The sequence below is a fragment of the Scyliorhinus torazame genome, chromosome 17, assembly GCF_047496885.1.
Source record: "Scyliorhinus torazame isolate Kashiwa2021f chromosome 17, sScyTor2.1, whole genome shotgun sequence".
Taxonomy (NCBI): domain Eukaryota; kingdom Metazoa; phylum Chordata; class Chondrichthyes; order Carcharhiniformes; family Scyliorhinidae; genus Scyliorhinus; species Scyliorhinus torazame.
This window is the reverse complement of record NC_092723.1, coordinates 102,105,184-102,124,033: the sequence shown is the minus strand read 5'-3', so window position 1 is coordinate 102,124,033 and position 18,850 is coordinate 102,105,184. Positions and strand designations below refer to the sequence as shown.

General features: G+C 45.8%; 1 protein-coding gene across 1 annotated transcript in view; it reads right to left on the bottom strand.

Moving 5' to 3' along the window:
- Positions 1-18,850, bottom strand: part of LOC140394025 (uncharacterized) — a 654,493-nt gene that overhangs the window by 231,730 nt on the left and 403,913 nt on the right. Inside the window, exons 34-38 of the mRNA XM_072480809.1 lie at positions 11,877-12,011; positions 11,611-11,730; positions 6,484-6,576; positions 5,576-5,793; positions 1,422-1,615 (exon numbers count right to left, since the gene is read on the bottom strand). Coding sequence (XP_072336910.1) covers positions 1,422-1,615; positions 5,576-5,793; positions 6,484-6,576; positions 11,611-11,730; positions 11,877-12,011 — 760 coding nt within the window. The remainder of the gene's footprint in view (positions 1-1,421; positions 1,616-5,575; positions 5,794-6,483; positions 6,577-11,610; positions 11,731-11,876; positions 12,012-18,850) is intronic.

Here is an 18,850-nt window from a genome sequence, read left to right as displayed (position 1 = left end):
GTTTCTGACCCCCCATTTCAGTCTGAGGGCCGGGGAGCTCCCCCCTCACCATCGACTTATTGTACATCCCAACTAGCAAGGGCTGCACAGGGAGATTCTGCCCAGAGAAATTGCCAATATTGTGTTATAGCCTCATTAACACCCCATCCTTCCTTCAAATGGGGATCTTCTGGGAGTATGGGATTGATGAGCACAGCCTAAAGATTCTTCATCTGGATTGATGAATTGATGTTTTAACAGTGTATTCTACCAATGGAAACATGATGATTTAATGAAATCCTGAACAGGAAAATGTTTTTAGCTTAAACTTGGGTATTTACATTTAATTTTTCCAAGAAGCATTCATCCTTCTGAGTAAACCGCATCTTCCAATGAACTGGGCACCCGGAAATTACAGACATGGTGCACAGCAGGCGATCTGGGGGCAGGGGAACGTTGGTGGTGCTCCCATGGTAGTGAGGGAGGGGGCGGGGGAGCCCAGGGTGAGGGGGAGCCCCTTGTGGTTGTCCGGGGTGGGGGAGCACCCAAAACCTCTGTGATGGGGGCTGGGGGCCGTTCTGATTGGGCCGCCATCTTTCAAGATGCAACCCCAATCTCTGTGGAGCCGGGTGCCAGCTCTATCAGTCCCCGTCCTGCCCTGCCAGATTGATGGTGTAAACCACGGCCACCTATTTTGTTTCTTTAAAAAGGCTCACTATCCAGAGAGAAAACTGGTCTCTTCATCTGGGGAGCTAAATACCAGTTTGAAAAAATCTGGTATAATTCCACCCTGTAGCTAACACAATCACAAATCTCCCACTTCAGTGTTAGCAGTGCGTCCAAACCAACAACTACTTGCATTCATATAAGCATCTTTTACCATGGAAATAATAGATCAAAGTGATAAATGAACAGGCACCAGTAAATCGGAACACAGGCAGTGGAGATTAAAACAAAAGGCAGGAGTTTATGGAGGCCGGAAGATGGGAGGCAGCAAGAGGTTTTTGAGAAATCAAGTCTTGAGGTGACAAAGCCATGGATAAGGTAAGATAGGAGGGAAGGTGGACAATACTGTGATGGTGATGGAAGTAAATAAGCCTACTGATTGGATATTGTGTGCAAATTAATCTGGACGCAATTATTTTACACAATTTGATTCCGTCTTTCTAGATACCCCGAAAAGAGGTAGAGTGAATGGAAAAGCATTAAATTTCAGAGTCAGGTCAGAAATGGGGCCTTGAATTCCTAAAACGATATGAACAAGAGGATTGGACGTCCAGTACTAAAATAACAACCACCACTCAGGCGCATGAAAGTTAGTTTATCTTTTGGTGTTTGGATATTGTTGCTTTATATTAGAATTGCTGGAATCAATTATGTAGAGAGTAAGGGTAGATTCTTCAACAAGTGGCTAAAAATTCAAACCATTCCTCAGAAATTACCTTCATTGGTATTATTTTGTTGTTTTACGGTTGCATTCACGTTCAGGAATTGTGGTATTGTTTGCCCATTATTCATATTATGCTGGACAGTACCAGTCATTGATAAGGTCAAGCCATCTTGGTGCTCCTTTACTCCCATCAAGTCTATGTCAAAAGCTTTCTCGTCCAACTGCAGACTGGAAGCCACCAAATATCTAAAGTCATGCAACAATCCTGTGTTAGTGAGATAAATAATGTCACAAAGCCAGCACATTTCATATCATATAATCTACAGTGCAGAAGGAGGCCATTTCATCCATCGAGTCTACACCGGCCCCTGAAAGAGCACCCTACCTAAGACCACACCACCACCTATCCATGTAACCCAGCAACCCCACCTAACTTTTGGACACTACGGGGCAATTTAGCGTGACAATTCCACCCAACCCGTACATCCCTGGACCGTGGGAGGAAACCGGAGCACCCGGAGAAAACCCACGCAGACATGGGGAGAACGCGCAGACTCCGCACAGACAGCGACCCAAGGCGGGAATCGAACCCAGGTTCCCGGTGCCGCGAAGCAACAGCGCCAACCAGCGTGCCATCCCACGATGCTCTGTTAATTTGGCCATTTCAACACATTAATTGCACAAAGTTTGGAAATCCCTCAATATTTGATCTCTTGCCATGAACTCTGCTTCTTTATGCTGTACATATGAATTTATCATCACTTGTGACATATAATGCCTATTTGTATGTTAGAAAATGAACTACAGAAATCAATAAGCCAGGAGTATAGAAAGTATTGGCCGCACCTTTCATTAAGCTGTGATAAGAAATCATCAACAAACTTTTCATTGGACTTCTGGTGACAGCCTCAGAAGACCTAGAAAAGGTGGCGGAGCCGCTTCGCATGGCTGTCGAGAAAATGGAGCAGAGACTGCAGGTTGAGGGTCTGGCGCTCCAGAAGGTGGAGGAGTTAATGGAGGACCGGCTGGCCTGATTGGAGGTGGTGCTCATGGCGGATAGCCAGAAGAGGTTGAGGGAGAAGGGGGGAGGACCGCGAGGATCATTCCAGGAGGCAGAATCCCCTAATCGTGGGGCTGCCTGAGGGGATCGAGGGGACACAGGCCATGAAAATTGTACAGATTGTATAATTCGGAGCCTCCGATGGGGGATGATGGGATGAGATGGTTTTTGGATTGATTGGAGTTCCCAAAGATTGAGGAGGTGAAGGTGCAGGGATTGGGTGTAATGTTCTCTGCACGCACGGATAACGAGGTCTTTGTAGTTGAAGTGTTCAGAGAACATACAGCTTTGTAAATGAACAAAACTGTTTATTATTTAACTAAATCACTAAAGGGCTTCTGTGATGTAAGATTGCAATTGGATATTACAAGTAAATACAAATAACTATATTTAACTCTTATTAATCACTACTGACTCAGGAGCTGCTCTATATGCGACTGTACTCTGTGCTTGTTGTCCAGATTCCTCATATCTCCAAGAGGCCTACTTCTGCCCCCACGCCACCTGTGGCCGGGTGCTAGAATTTCAGTCTATGCATACGGCACGATCCTCACTTACGGTTATTAAATTATACACGAATAATATTCTACATATCATTACATTGGGCTGAGGGAGGTGATTGATTGTGTGGGGGCAATGCAGGCAGGGAAGGCCTGGGCCGGATGGGCTCCCAACCGAGTTTTATAAGACGTTTGAGATGTTATAAGAATTGCTGGAATCAATTATGTAGAGAGTTAGGGTAGATTCTTCAACAAGTGGTTAAATATTTCAAACCATTCCTCAGAAATTACCTTCATTGGTATTATTTTGTTGTTTTACAGCGGTCCCTGCTAGTTGGGATGTATAATGAGTCGATGGTGAGGGGGGCATTCCCCCACACACTGTCACAGGCCTCTATGTCACTCATTTTCAAGAAGGACAAAGACCCGGAGCAGTGTGGAACGTACCGTCCGATCTCACTGTTGAATGTAGACGCAAAGTTGTTGGTGAAGGTGCTTATGTCGTGGAGAGAGGAGTGCGAGCCGGGGAAGATAGGAAACGGCCAGACGGGGTTCGTGAAGGGGCGGCAGCTGTCGGTGAATGTATGGAAGCTGCTTAATGTTATTATGATGCCCTCAGGGGGCCAAGAAGTAGAAGTGGTGATGGCAATGGACGCGGAGAAGGCATTAGATTGGATTGAATGGGTGTATTTGTTTGAGGTGTTGGGTCGGTTTGGGTTTGGCCAAGGGTTTGTGATTGTGTTCGGCTGTTGTACAAGGCTCCTAAGGCAAATGTTCAAATGAACACGGTTACTTCAGATTACTTTGGGTTACTCTGGGGGACGAGGCGGTGGTTCCCACTCTCCCCGCTGCTCTCGCGGTAGAACCGTTGGTAATGCCGCTTTGGACGTTAAAGAGGTGGAGGGGGATTGAACGGGGTGGGGGGGTCGAGCACCGAGTTTCTTTGTGTGCTGATGACCTCCCTGTTGTGTATTTTGGACCCAGTTGGGAGCTTTAATAGGATCATGGGTATTCTGGGTGAGTTTGGCCACTTTACCAAGTGCAAGCTGAATAGGGAGCAAAGTGAGATGTTCCCAATTAATGCACAGGCACAGGCGAGGAGGCTGGGAAATTGCCATTCCGGGTGGTGGGCGTGAGCTTTCACTATCTTGGATTGCAGGTGGCGCGGAGTTGGGCCCAGCTACACAAGCAGAACTTGGCACGACTGGTGGAGGGAATGAAGACGGACTTCGGCGGGTGGGGGGGGGGGGGGGGGGGGGGAGTTATCATTGCCGAGCTTGTTGAATTACTCCTGGGCAGCAAACATTGCAAGGGCTAGGAAATGGGCGGTGGAGGAGCGTTTGGTTTGGAGGCAGATGGCTGGAGTAAGGGGCCAGTTTGAGGGCACAGTTGTTGGCATTTTTCCACTCTCGCCAGGCAGGTATTCCATGGGTTCGGTGATGGTATTAGCGCTGAGGGTTTGGAACCAGTGGTGACAGCACTTTGGATTGGTAGGCATGTAGCTGTGGGGATCAATTTGCGGTAATCATAGGTTTTCGCTGGCGGGGTTGGGCGCGCAGTTCTGGGGTGGGGAGGGGGCATAGAGAACTTCAGGCATTTGTTCGTGGGAGAAAAGTTTGCAGACCTGAAAGAGCTCGAAGCAATGTACCAGTTACCAAAGGGGACTAGGTTCTTTCCGGGTATAGGTGTGCGCGGTGTACAGGGGGGGGGGGGGGCAGCGATCCATGTACAAATTTTTGGGGCGTGTCCAAGGTTGAGGGAGTTTTGGAAGGGATTTTCAGATGTAATGTCAAAGGTTTTGGGGGTAGATGTAGCTCCATGTCTGGAGGTGGCGATGTTTGGAATGTTGGAGGATCCGGCTATAAAGGTGGGGAGAGAGGTCGACGTCATGGCTTTTGGCTCCCTGACAGCCCGCAGACAAATTTTGCTCGTTGGCAGGACTCGGGAGCCGGCAAAGGCGGGGGTACAGGTGACCAATTTGGCAGAGTTCCTGCATTTGGAAAAAAATTAAGTTCGCCAATCGAGGGGTGGAGGAAAAAGTTCACCTTGAGGTGGAAGCTGTTTAAGTGGAAGGTATTTATCTTTTGTTGGAAAAGGGAGACGGGTACTGGGGTAGCAGCGAGCTAAGTGGGGGCTGTTGCTGTGGGGAATGCAGGGAGGAGGAAGCTTTTGTTACCTGTTGCTGTGGTTGGCTTTTGTATTTTTGTGATTATGTATATATTTAAAGTGCCTTCAATAAAATGTTTTTCAAAACAAAAAAATCTTTTTTTGGCAGTTACATGCTCCAAAGCAAAGAAAAAAAATCACCTCCGCTTCTAATCCTTAGACAGAGCTACATCAATCTCTTCCAAATTTTATTCTATTAAGTTTGTCAAAGTTGGCATATTGTGCAACTGAGCAAGATGCAACTGGGAAATTACTTGAAACGCATTTTGACAACAATGCAGATTCAAGATTTGCTCTGGAAATTTCCCTCAGGGTACAACCATCATATTTCCTAAACGTTAGACTACATTTTTAATCACTGGTGTTAGTGTCACTCAAGCAGAAACTCTTCAAACGCTGGCACATCTTACAGTTTTACACATTTAAACAAAACCTGCTAGCGCATTGAAGATTCTGCTACACACGGGTCATAGACTTTACCTTGAGTGATGTGCTTTCACAGTTAGTTGAAATTGGCCATTCTCTGGTCCAGTCAGACAGCTCTGGTGCATGGCAGCTTTCAGACCCAGAATTCGGACATTCCTTTTACTCTCATTCACAACGTCAAACTCCGTTGCCAAAAGATCTTTGCCATCAGATTGCAGGTAGAATGTGCCATTGTAGTTGTTCTCTCCATAATTCTTTGCTGTTGCGAGGGTCTATATTTTTAGTAAACGTTTCAATAATTAAATCAAATCATGCTGAATTAGAACAAATCAATAGGGAAGCTTCAGGCTGGCTTATCAATTGCACTCCCCATCAGCAACTGAAAGCATAATCCAGGCTGAAAGTGCAACACTAAGAAAATGCTGTGTTGTCTTTCAGAGGAGGAGTTAAATTAAGGTCAAATCTATTTGCTCAGGTAAATCCGAAAGACCCACGGATAATTTGTGAAATGCAGAGAGCTCTACCAGTGTCCCGGCCACTAATCGTTCCTTAATGCCACAAAAATAGAGCAAGTAGTCTTTCATCTCACTGCCATTGGTCGATCTTGCTGTGTGCTCTGTGTAGATTGCTTCTGACTTGGTTTACAATAGAGTAGCTATACTTTCAAAGTACCTTAGAAGGCCAGGATTTTCCGGCGGGCAGAGGTGGCCCTTTCCACCGGTGGGATCTCCTGCAAGGGCTTGCCTTCGGGTGGGAACGGAACGTTCCACTGATGCAAATGGCCAGGAAATCCCAGGTGGGTAATATAGCAGGAATTTTTTATTCATCGAAATGAATGGAAGGAAACCCAGGTGGGTTCTGTTTCAGATCTGCAATTCCCCCCAGCCCACATTCTCCCTTCTGTGTCCTGCCCAGTAAGAAATGAGCCGGGGTATTTGACATAGAGATTATAGTGCATGTACCTGGAAAGTGTAAGGTATTGTTGACTGGTACGGATGACTGAACTGGGAGTAAACTGTCATCTGATCGGAGGAGCCATTCACCTGAACAGAGAACTAAGTGGAATACAAAAGATGGTCAGTTAACATCATCATCACCGTAAGAGTTTTTAACAACTTATTTTAATAAGTTTTTCAGGACTGAAGGGACATTTTACTCTCAAAGCTTTAACAAACAAAAACAGATTCTCCGATTCTGAGGCTAAGGGCAGAGGATTTTACGTGGAAAAAAAACAGCTGCAGCCCCTCACTGATGCTGCGAACCAGGCTAGCAGCTGTGCCACATACAACTCCTGGCCTCCACGAAATAAATGGCCAAAATGGCCGGGTCTGTGGCCACGCATGCGCACGGCGACAACCTGCAGTGGTCACGCCGTACAACATGGCGATAGCCGTGCGCGTACCCGACCTGCCAGACAGTGTTTCCCTGGACAACCCCTCGCCGCCCCCTGTCCACCCCCCACCAGTACCCCCAGCCCTCACGGAAGCCCCCCCCCCAGCCAGCAGCATGCTCCCGCTCGACTGTGGTGGCACTGGACCCAGTCCACAGCCGCCACGCCGGGTTCCTGCACAGCTGAGACCAGGAGTGAATTGCTCCGTCGTGAACTCGGCCCATCGGGGGCGGAGCATCGGGGGAGGGCCTGCAGGTGACACACTGAGGCCATCCCAACGGCATGCAGCGCGCGCCCGATGATGCTGTTTCGGAGGGGCGGAGCATGCGAAACCTGCGTCAAACAGGCGCCACCCACAATTTTGTCGTAAAAAGGGATTCTCCGCCCAATCGCTGATTACGAAATCGGGGAACAGAGAATCCAGCCCAGTTTGTTTTTTCAGATTATTCTGACAATTAAAATACTAACAATTAAAGAAGTATTCTGCACCTCAGTGAATTAATCGGATCAACAAATTGTTCCAGTAGAAAATATATTTTATGTTTTTCAAAGGAATTAAAGAAATTGAAAATAATAGAAATACAGCTGAAGCAAGCAATGAACTGGTAAAACCAATACAGTACAGATCATTAAGTATGATCAAGGTTGAGACAGACAGATTTTTAATTAGTCAGGGAATCGAGGGTTATGGGCATAAGACAGGAAAGTGGCGTTGAGGATTGTCATTTCCGATCAGTCCTGATCTCATTGGATGGCAGAGCAGACTCGATGGGCTCCTTCTGCTTCTACATTTTATGATCTTAATATAGTGAATAGAAGTATACAACTGTAATAATAATAATCTTTATTGTCACAAGTAGGCTTACATTAACACTGCTCTGAAGTTACTGGGAAAAGCCCCTAGTCGCCACATTCCGGCCCCTGTACGGGGAGAATTCAGAATGTCCAATTCACCTAACAAGCACATCTTTTGGGACTTGTGGGAGGAAACCGGAGCACCCGGATGAAACCCACGCAGACATGGGAGAACGTGCAGACGCCACACAGACAGTGACCCAAGCCGGAATCGAACCTGGGACTCTGGAGCTAGGAAGCAACAGTGCTAACCACTATACTACTGTGCTGCCCAGTGTGTCCCACTGGCAAACCAGTCTGTGGATGTCTTCCAGTTGCATCTTGGGACATGGTGATGGAATCTGAAATTAAGAGCAAGTCAGACATAAAAACAAATGTCAGACTGCTGAGATTGTCCAGTATTTTCTGCACCTCAGATGCTGCGACCGTTGAGGGGCTTGCAGCTGTGCCACATAAAACTCCTGGCCTGCACAAAATAAATGGCCGGAGGTTACGCGGATAGGGTGGGGAAGTGGGCGTAAGTAGAGTGCTCTTACAGAGGGCCGGTGCAGACTCAATGGGCCAAATGGCATCTTTCTGCACTGCAGAGATTCTATTATTCTATGATTCAGTCTTAGTTTCACTTTTGCTTTGGGCAGAGCACACACACACAGCTCTGATGACTTCAAGCTTTGTAATTCCGTATAGCTGTTCTTATGTGCCGAGTCTTAATAAATAAACCGACAATGAGTTTACCTAATCTGCTATGAGTGATTGGTGACTTGTGTCTTGTACTGTAAATAATACCAAGGTATTATATCATTATAATAACACAACATGTAAATTAGTAGTGGTAAGACAAGTGGCAGTAAGATTAAGGACAGGTAAAACATGGTAAAACTCTGGACTAGCTACATTTCAAGAGAAGACCCTTGATATTTCGGTCAGACCAGAATGAAGGAGTAGTCAGGGTCAAGAGTGTTGAAACGCAGCATCCTGACTGTGAAGGAAAGCTTAGGGCACAGCACGGAGCACGTGCTCATATAAAGAGCTGGTATGTAGACAGACCCCTCGTGGTGAGATTGCAGTGTACAGCCTGTCAGTCTGTGAGTGGTACAGCTCATCGAGAGGGCCAGCACCGGGTTAGCTGTGTGGGGAAAAGTGAGCGACCCAGGGTGTGGGCTGGATTGATAGCGAGCAAGGGAGCGTCAAACAAAAAAAAGTCATAAAAATTGAGTCAGAGAAGGTTGCGATTATAATGGGTGGCTTCAGGAGTTGTTGGACAATAGGTTGAATAAAAAGCAAAGACACCATTACTTCATGCTGCATTCCTGCCACGACTCATCATTAGAGGTGTAGTCTCAGAATAGCTCACAAAAGTGACTGCAGCAACACTTATCCCAGGTACCAAAGGAGGAGGAAGGTCAAAGGGATATTGTCAGAATGTCCACAAAATTCCAGTTTGAAGCTGACCTCCCAGCTGAATTCAAAATTTTTAAACAGCACACAGAGATATAGGGCGGGATTCTCCAGTCGCCGACCTCACGTTCGGCCAGAGAATCCCCATTTCTGACCAAATTGGGGGCGGCATCGCTTTTGCGATTCATCAGTTTTATGCACTTATGTAATGGTAACTAAACATGAACATGTATTGTAAATAGTTATACTTTTTTGGAAGTGGGGGAAGTCTTCACTTCACTTTTGCTTTGAATAAAGCACATACACCGCTCTAATGTCTTCAAGTTTAATACTGACGTTCTCATGTGCCTCGTCTTAATAAATGAACCCATGCCATGTTTATCAAATTCCTTATGAGTGATTGCTGCCTTGTGTTTTATACATTATATAAGTTCAAGATATAGGCCGGAATTCTCCGGTCGTCGTGATTCACTTTTCCCGCCGGCAGTGCACCCCCGCCAGCGGGTTTCCCGGCAGCGTGGGGTGGCTACTGTTATGCCCCCCTTGGGGGACAAGGACTGTGCTCTATACGATTCCTTTCACCTCAGAGTATGAATTCCTCCGGTAATTGGAGGTGGGGTTTCCCCTTAACAAGGGGGAACTTCTCAGTATAAAAACCCCAACCTGGGTGCAGGTCGGGGAAGGTGGCTCTTCAGGGAGAGGAGTTTAGCCTGTGTAATTATTGTGTATACCGTAATAAATGGTTGTTCATTTCTATCCTACCATGTGTTCCTGCATCTCTTCTACAGTTACAATGGGAAATCACATTGACAAGAGGCGGGAAGATAGAATCATGCCGCCAGCGACCGGCGTGCCGCCAAGGAACACGTGGCTGGGAGACCGGAGAATCCCGCCTCATTATATCAGTATGATAACATTGCAGCCACAAGCTAGATGAGGGAGAACAGACAGTTTGGATTCAATTGCTTCACACAAAGGATGATGATTCCCGAGTTGGACTGCAGAGGTGGAAGTGAAGAAAGAGTTGGATAAATAGCTGAAGGAAAATTGGTTGAAAGTTTTGGTAGGTATTGTGGGATATATTTTCTATACACATGGACTGGCTAGATGGAAAGCAGTGGTCTTTCGCCAGTCCTCTATGATTCTGTGGTGGTTATGTACAAGATTTACGGTAGCCACAGTGAGATTGGCAGCACGGCAGCACAGTGGTTAGCACAGTTACTTCACAGCTCCAGGGTCCCAGGTTCAATTCCCAGCTTAGGTCACTGTCTGTATGGAGTCTGCAAGTTCTCCCCATGTCTGCGTGGGTTTCCTCCGGGTGCTCCGGTTTCCTCTAACAATCCAAAAGATGTGCAGGTTAGGTGGATTGGCCATGATAAATTGCCCTTAGTGTCCAAAAAGGTTGGGTAGGGTTACGGGGTTACAGGGGTAGAATGGAGGCATGGGCTTAAGTGAGGTGCTCCTTTAAAGGGCCGGTGCAGACACGATGGGTCGAATGGCCTCCTTCTGCACTGTAAATTCTATGTTCAGAAACGCTCGTTGATGAGGCTCACACAACAGAAGTACCATTATAAAGCCATCGTTGAAATAAAGTGCAGGCAAATATCCCAGAGGGGCCTTGACATGATACAAAATATTGTTTGAGCTGAACAAGATAACATGGGGCTATTTCAAATTGTACAGTCTTACCAATACACTTAAGATCACAAGAAATAGGAGGAGAACTAGGCCATTTTGTCCCTCGCGCCTGCTCCGCGCCGTTCAATAAGTTCATGGCTGAACTGATTGTGGCTTAACTTCACTTTCCTGCCTGCCCCCCATAACCTTTGACTCCCTTGTAGATCAAAAATCTATCTCGCTCAGCCTTGAATATATTCAGTGACCCAGCCTGTACTGTTCCATGTAGAAGAGAATTCCAAAGACGAAGGACCCTCTGAGCGAAGAAATTCCTCCTCATCTCTGCCTTCATTGGGAAATGCGTTATTTTTAGAGTGTCCTTAGCTCTAGATTCCCCGAATGGAAAACCCTCCCAGCATTTGCCCTGTCAAATCCGCTCAGAGTATTCCGTGTTTCATATAAGAAACGTATATACCTCTCATTATATATGTACCTCTCATTTTCCTAAACTCCTGAGAATACAGGCCCAACCTGCCCATTCTTTCCTTCATCCCAGCAATCAACCTGGTGAACATTCTCTGAACTGCTTCCAATGCAAGTCTGTCCCTTCTTATGTAAGGAGACCAGAACTGTACACAGTACTCCAGGCGCAGTCTCACCAATACCTTGTACAGTTGTAGCAGGACATCCCTGTTTTTATACTCCATCCCCCTTTGCACTTAGGGTTAAGTAGTTGCTGTAACGGTTTTAAATCCTGCCAAAGTTTCTCTTATGACAATATTTTAGAAAGTGCAGGAGCCAAATGCTCAACCAATGGTTTGCTGCCAACCTGTGATGTATCCAGCTTATTGATGGTAAATTTGCAATTTGCTCCGTAATTCAAATCCTCCTGCTGGCTCTGCATTGCGAAAAGCTCCCCATCCAGGATTAAAGTGTGAGGAACTCGTATCTGTGCATATAAAAAAAAACAATTCAGGCAAAAACAGCAATTTAGTTGGCTGTTCATCATGTTATGAATAAGCCTGTGAAAAAAGCTGTCAACAGTGGCAGTGATTTAACCGGGTAGAGTAACATTAATACAAGGCCGCAGCATACCTGGAGACTGTGGTCGGTGTCAAAGTGCACAAGGTACCAGGAATCTGTAGCGGTAGATTTATTCTGATATTGTCCACGAAACTTCAATGCGTCTCTTTTGTTGATTCTCACTGTTGCTTCTGCCTCAAATTTTGCCTGTGGCATAAAACATTGAAAATCTCAGTACTTTCAGAAACTTACAAAATGCAAATCAAAGATGGCACGCACGCATTATGGAATTAATTCTAATAGGAAGGAAACTGTATCCAACTCTCCATCTCCAGTGACTCAGATAAACCTAATTTCCCTGGGCCAGCCAGCAGGTTCTGTAAGTTTCAAATGTATATATTTGAATATCCCGATACTGATTTGAATGAAAGCACTATTATTATAACAAATGTATTCAGATATGAGGATGAGATTTTATATTACACTATGTATATCGTAGCCTAGAAATTAGTGGGTAGTTGTACATTCCTATGGCTCTCCAATATTTTCTATTCTAACATAGCTGTCAATGTGTTTATTTGAACTGAATATCTGTGCCAGAGACAGAAGAATGTGACACACCAGTTAACCATTTGTTCCCTGATATCACCATCAAGAATTCCAGCCTCATGATTAACTAAAGTTAACATAAACCTACACAATTTGTTGACAGACCACAGCTAACGTATGGTGCATACTTTTTGTCCCCCACACATTTGAGTGATATACCAGTCTTGAGAAAGATCTGGAGGAGAGCTACAAGAGTGATTCCTAGCTTAAAGTCCCTCAGCTACTCAGTTAGGCTCAAGGATGTTGATCTCTTTAATTCTTATAATTATCTAAATCCCTGAGCTTATTTGCTGTGTAAGCCACAAAGCACTAATCATTCATAAGAGACTGGATAAGCGCACTGTGGGTTAATATATTAAGATTAGCAACACAAGAACAGTCTTATGTTATTGTAAAGCTTGGAGAATTTGTTGCTTGAATCAAAAGTGAAACTAAAACTGGGACACACCACTCAGGCCTTAATTCTCCGGCCATTCGCTGGCGGCGAGACTCTCTGATCTCACCAGCAGCGCACCCAAGTTCGCAGGTTTCCTGGCGGCATGGGTTGGCTTCAATGGGAATTCCCATTGACAGTGGCAGGAACACAGAATTCCGCCGTCAGCAAATGTCACGTCAAATTCTTCATCCTCACTAGCAGCGGTAGTGGGGCGGACTCACAACAGAGAATCCCGGCCACATTATTTCCCTTTAAGTGAGGCCTACAGAGGCATGCTCACATTCCTAAAGGTGTACTTCAACATTCTTTACCTTGGAGCAATGTAGACTAAAAGATAACCTAATGGAGGTCTATACCATAACGAAATGGATGGAAAGGGCCCCTATTAATCGGTTATTCCAGGTGAACAGATTGGAAATGTTGAGCAGATATAAGTTTAAATTATATAAGTGCAGAAATATTAGCTGGGGGGGCAGCACGGTGATGCAGTGGTGAGCATTGCTGCCTCACGGCACCGAGGTTCCAAGTTCAACCCCGGCTCCGGGTCACTGTCCGTGTGGAGTTTGTACATTGTCTCCGTGTTTACGTGGGTTTCGCCCCCACAATCCAAAGATGTGCAGGGTAGGTGGATTGGCCATGCTAAATTTCCCCTTAATTGGGAAAAATGAATTGGGTACCCTATATTTATTTAAAAAAAAGATAAATATGAGCTGGTGGTCAAAAGCTGCGAGATTATGGAACACACTATCAGCTCTGTTATGGGTCAGAGTTTAGAGAACCCCAAAGTGTAGCATGGAGTTCAACTGACCCACAACTTTTAATAGATTGTGGTGTGGGGAGCACACGGCCCACTCTACGGGTGTGATACAGCATAAATGGACAAGTGTTTTTAAAAACAAAACAATATTTATTCTATCAACTCAAGTTAACCTTTTTAAAACAACCATTGACTATCTTAACACCCATTAATTCAAAGATAACCCACAAAGACTAAGTAATCATTTCCGCTGTCCTTTTAACATCCAAAAGACTTAGCCAATCTTCAGACAGGAGCACATTAGGTTACATTCAATATATATAGTGAGAAAGGGTTCAACGGGGCAGCTTGGTAGCATCGTGGATAGCACAATTGCTTCACAGCTCCAGGGTCCCAGGTTCGATTCCGGCTTGGGTCACTGTCTGTGCGGAGTCTGCACATCCTCCCCGTGTGTGCGTGGGTTTCCTCCGGGTGCTCCGGTTTCCTCCCACAGTCCAAAGATGTGCAGGTTCGGTGGATTGGCCATGCTAAATTGCCCTTAGTGTCCAAAATTGCCCTTGGTGTTGGGTGGGGTTACTGGGTTGTGGGGATGGGATGGAGGTGTTGACCTTGGGTAGGGTGCTCTTTCCAAGAGCCGGTGCAGACTTGATGGGCCGAATGGCCTCCTTCTGCACTGTAAATTTTATAATTCTATGAACCATGCTGCTGCTTTTGGTTACTTCAGCTACAGCCCCATTGTTTTCTTCATGCAGCTCACTGGAAACACACAGACACACCCAAGCAGCTCCCCCCAACCCCTGACATCACCTCAGTAATATGATCAGCTCCATTTCTTAAAGGTACATTGCTTAAACATCAATTTCTTAAAGGCACTCTCACATGATAGCTGGTATGCTTGGTGTTGGCTTTCCTATATGTCCTCAATCGTCCCTGACTGGGGCAGAGATCATATCATGAAGGGGGTCTTGTCTTTCCATATAATCTTTGATCCAGGTCATCTCCTTCATGATTTCAATTGCCTGAGGGAGTTGGAGAGGAATTCACCAGAGAATATTTTCCATTATTGACCTTGAATTTTCTCTGGATTTTTTTGTCACTTCCATACGATTACTCACCCGTGGGGATGGATGAGAGGGTGGGGGAGGGAAGAAGTATTTGGATAATCAATCTGTGCCGCAAGATTGATCGATCAGTTGCTCAATTTCTGCTAATATAGCATGTTTGTAATTTATTTAAAAATTAATGATTGAATTCTTTTTGCCTATTGTTTTCTGCTTTTCTTTCTTTTTTTTTTGTTTTCATACTTTACTATTTTGATAGTTTTACTCCAATTTATTTTATTATTAAGTGACTTAGGACGCGATCTACCATCTGTGTTGTGCCTGAAATTGTCCATTAGATGCTGGGAGATCCCTCTTCCGGGATCTACCTGGCTGGTCACACACACCTCGTGAGATCTTTTTAGCGATATGCACATCAGAGTAAGACAGTTAGTCTCACTCTAATATGCACTCCCATGATCTACCCCTTTGCCATAGGGACCTAGGGCGAGTGCCGTTCAGTGTTGGTCTCCACAAACGGGGACCAGGCAGAATGGCACTCATGGGGGGCTCCCAGGAGATCGGAGGCTCCCAGGGTGCCCTCTGGGCAGGGTGGCACCCTGGCACTGCTGGTGCCACCTGGGCACCTTAGCAATAGCAGCCTGAGATCTTGGTACTGCACCTGGATGACAACCTGGCAGTGCCGCATGGATGCCAGTCTGGCACTGCCAGTATTGCATCTGATCTCCTGCTGCACTGAAGAGTTCTGGCGAGCTGAGTTCCTTTGTGCAGCATATGGGACTAAGTGCGGCCTCGTACTGGTGTTTCCCACTGAGGTCCCGTATCTACCCAAATGGTGTTCAATAGCGTGGTGTTTCTCGGCACTCTGAGCACTGCGATATATCTTGCTAAATGTGCTCACTACGGGACTCTGTTGCCATTTGGGTAGATCGCGATCTTAATCTATTTTACCCAATTAACCTTAATATTTGAGCAGCAAGTATCCTGCAACAATAGTTTAGAGCTGGGGGTGTTCCAAAACGTTAATGGTTACAGGCTGAGTTCAGGGGGTACCTTGTTTGAAAAAAACCAGCAAGGTAGTGCTAAATGTTTGTGGCACATTGTGCTTACCCAAACCCTTCCCACAGTAAACGTGGCAGGAACCTTTGGCGTCATGGTACCGCACAAAATGGTGGAGCTCATATGCTGAAAGATTTGATTATTTTATCCAAGTGAATAAAATTGGGGCAGATACTGTAGTCCCAACTTTCCTGACTACATAGGCTGGGAAAACATTCAACGTCCTGCGAAGCCGGGTGCAGCCAGAATGTCCAGGCTCTAAAACCTAATATGAGATTGTGGAGATATTGCAGGGCCACTTCTCACCTAAACCTTTGGTCATCACTGAAGGTTCAGGTTCCATAAACATAGCCAACAAGAAGGTGAATCATTCACACAATTCGTAGCAACTTTGAAGAGACTAGTAAATACTGTGAATTTGGAGATGTCTTGAATGACACTAAGAACAAAGAAATGTACAGCACAGGAACAGGCCCTTCGGCCCTCCAAGCCCGTGCCGACCATGCTGCCCGACTAAACTACAATCTTCTACACTTCCTGGGTCCGTATCCCTCTATTCCCATCCTATTCATGTATTTGTCAAGATGCCCCTTAAATATCACTATCGTCCCTGCTTCCACCACCTCCTCCGGTAGCGAGTTCCAGGCACCCACTACCCTCTGTGTAAAAAAAATTGCCTCGTACATCTACTCCTAACATTGCCCCCCTCACCTTAAACCCATGCCCCCTAGTAATTGACCCCTCTACCCTGGGGAAAAGCCTCTGACTATCCACTCTGTTATGCCCCTCATAATTTTGTCGACCTCTATCAGGTCGCCCCTCAACCTCCGTCGTTCCAGTGAGAACAAACCAAATTTATTCAATCGCTCCTCATAGCTAATGCCCTCCATACCAGGCAACATTCTGGTAAATCTCTTCTGCACCCTCTCTAAAGCCTCCACATCCTTCTGATAGTGTGGCGACCAGAATTGAACACTATACTCCAAGTGTGGCCTAACTAAGGTTCTATACAGCTGCAACATGACTTGCCAATTCTTATACTCAATGCCCCGTCCAATGAAGGCAAGCATGCCGTATGCCTTCTTGACTACCTTCTCCACCTGTGTTGCCCCTTTCAGTGACCTGTGGACCTGTACTCCTAGATCTCTTTGACTTTCAATACTCTTGAGGGTTCTACCATTCACTGTATATTCCCTACCTGCATTAGACCTTCCAAAATGCATTACCTCACATTTGTCCGGATTAAACTCCATCTGCCATCTCTCCGCCCAAGTCTCCAAACAATCTAAATCCTGCTGTATCCTCTGACAGTCCTCATCGTTATCCGCAATTCCACGAACCTTCGTGTCGTCTGCAAACTTACTAATCAGACCAGTTACATTTTCCTCCAAATCATTTATATATACTACAAACAGCAAAGGTCCCAGCACTGGTCCCTGCAGAACACCACTGGTCACGGCCCTCCAATTAGAAAAGCATCCTTCCATTGCTACTCTCTGCCTTCTATGACCTAGCCAGTTCTGTATCCACCTTGCCTGCTCACCCCTGATCCTGTTTGACTTCACCTTTTGTACTAGTCTACCATGAGGGACCTTGTCAAAGGCCTTACTGAAGTCCATACAGACAACATCCACTGCCCTACCTGCATCAATCATCTTTGTGACCTCCTCGAAAAACTCTATTAAGTTAGTGAGACACGACCTCCCCTTCACAAAACCATGCTGCCTCTCGCTAATAAAGACAGGCTAGTGTGTGGGTTCAGAAACAAAGCAATCCAAAAAAGGTTGCCAACAGAAATAAACTTAAACCCGAAGAAAGCTTTAGAAGTTGCAATCTCTATTGAATTTGCAGCTAATTAAGTTTGAGCACTAGAATTCATAACATGTCGGCTGAAACAGGCATATGTTCGAAATTGCTCCTGATGTGCAAAGAACAAAGAACAAAGAAATGTACAGCACAGGAACAGGCCCTTCGGCCCTCCAAGCCCGTGCCGACCATGCTGCCCGACTAAACTACAATCTTCTACACTTCCTGGGTCCGTATCCCTCTATTCCCATCCTATTCATGTATTTGTCAAGATGCCCCTTAAATATCACTATCGTCCCTGCTTCCACCACCTCCTCCGGTAGCGAGTTCCAGGCACCCACTACCCTCTGCGTAAAAAACTTGCCTCGTACATCTACTCTAAACTTTGCCCCTCTCACCTTAAACCTATGCCCCCTAGTAATTGACCCATCTACCCTGGGGAAAAGCCTCTGACTATCCACTCTGTCTATGTCCCTCATAATTTTGTATACCTCTATCAGGTCTCCCCTCAACCTCCTTCGTTCCAGTGAGAACAAACCGAGTTTATTCAACCGCTCCTTATAGCTAATGCCCTCCATACCAGGCAACATTCTGGTAAATCTCTTCTGCACCCTCTCTAAAGCCTCCACATCCTTCTGGTAGTGTGGCGACCAGAATTGAACACTATACTCCAAGTGTGGCCTAACTAAGGTTCTGGGCAAAACAAAGCTGGGCATGCAATAGCAGACTGCTGGTGCAAAGAAGCAAACTACGGAAACTGTGGTAAAAAGGGGCACATTAAACGTGCATTTTGAGGGAAGAAACAAGTTCCAAACACGAACTGCAAAAAGCAATAACCGGTGCAACAAATGGGAAATTACAGAAATGAAAAAATGAAATGAAAATCGCTTATTGTCACAAGTAGGCTTCAAATGAAGTTATTGTGAAAAGCCCCTAGTCGCCACATTCCGGCGCTTGTTCGGGGAGGCTGGTACGGGAATTGAACCGTGCTGCTGGCCTGCCTTGGTCTGCTTTCAAAGCCAATGATTTAGCCCTGTGCTAAACCAGCCCCATGATAAGTGTCCATGTGACAATCACAATCACATGAGAAACTGTTGTTGAACATACTGGCCATTGCAGGCACAACAACCGTTACTGAGTCACCCCTTTACTGAACAGATGACTGGTGAAAATGGAGGCGGACACTGGAGCAGCAGTTTCATTGGTATCAGAAACAGTTTACCAAGAGAAACTACCATTCAAGCTTTCTGGAAAATTGTTGTCTGCCCCTGGTACTGGACCTTAATAGTTTATTAACAAAGTTAATTGGCTACCTACC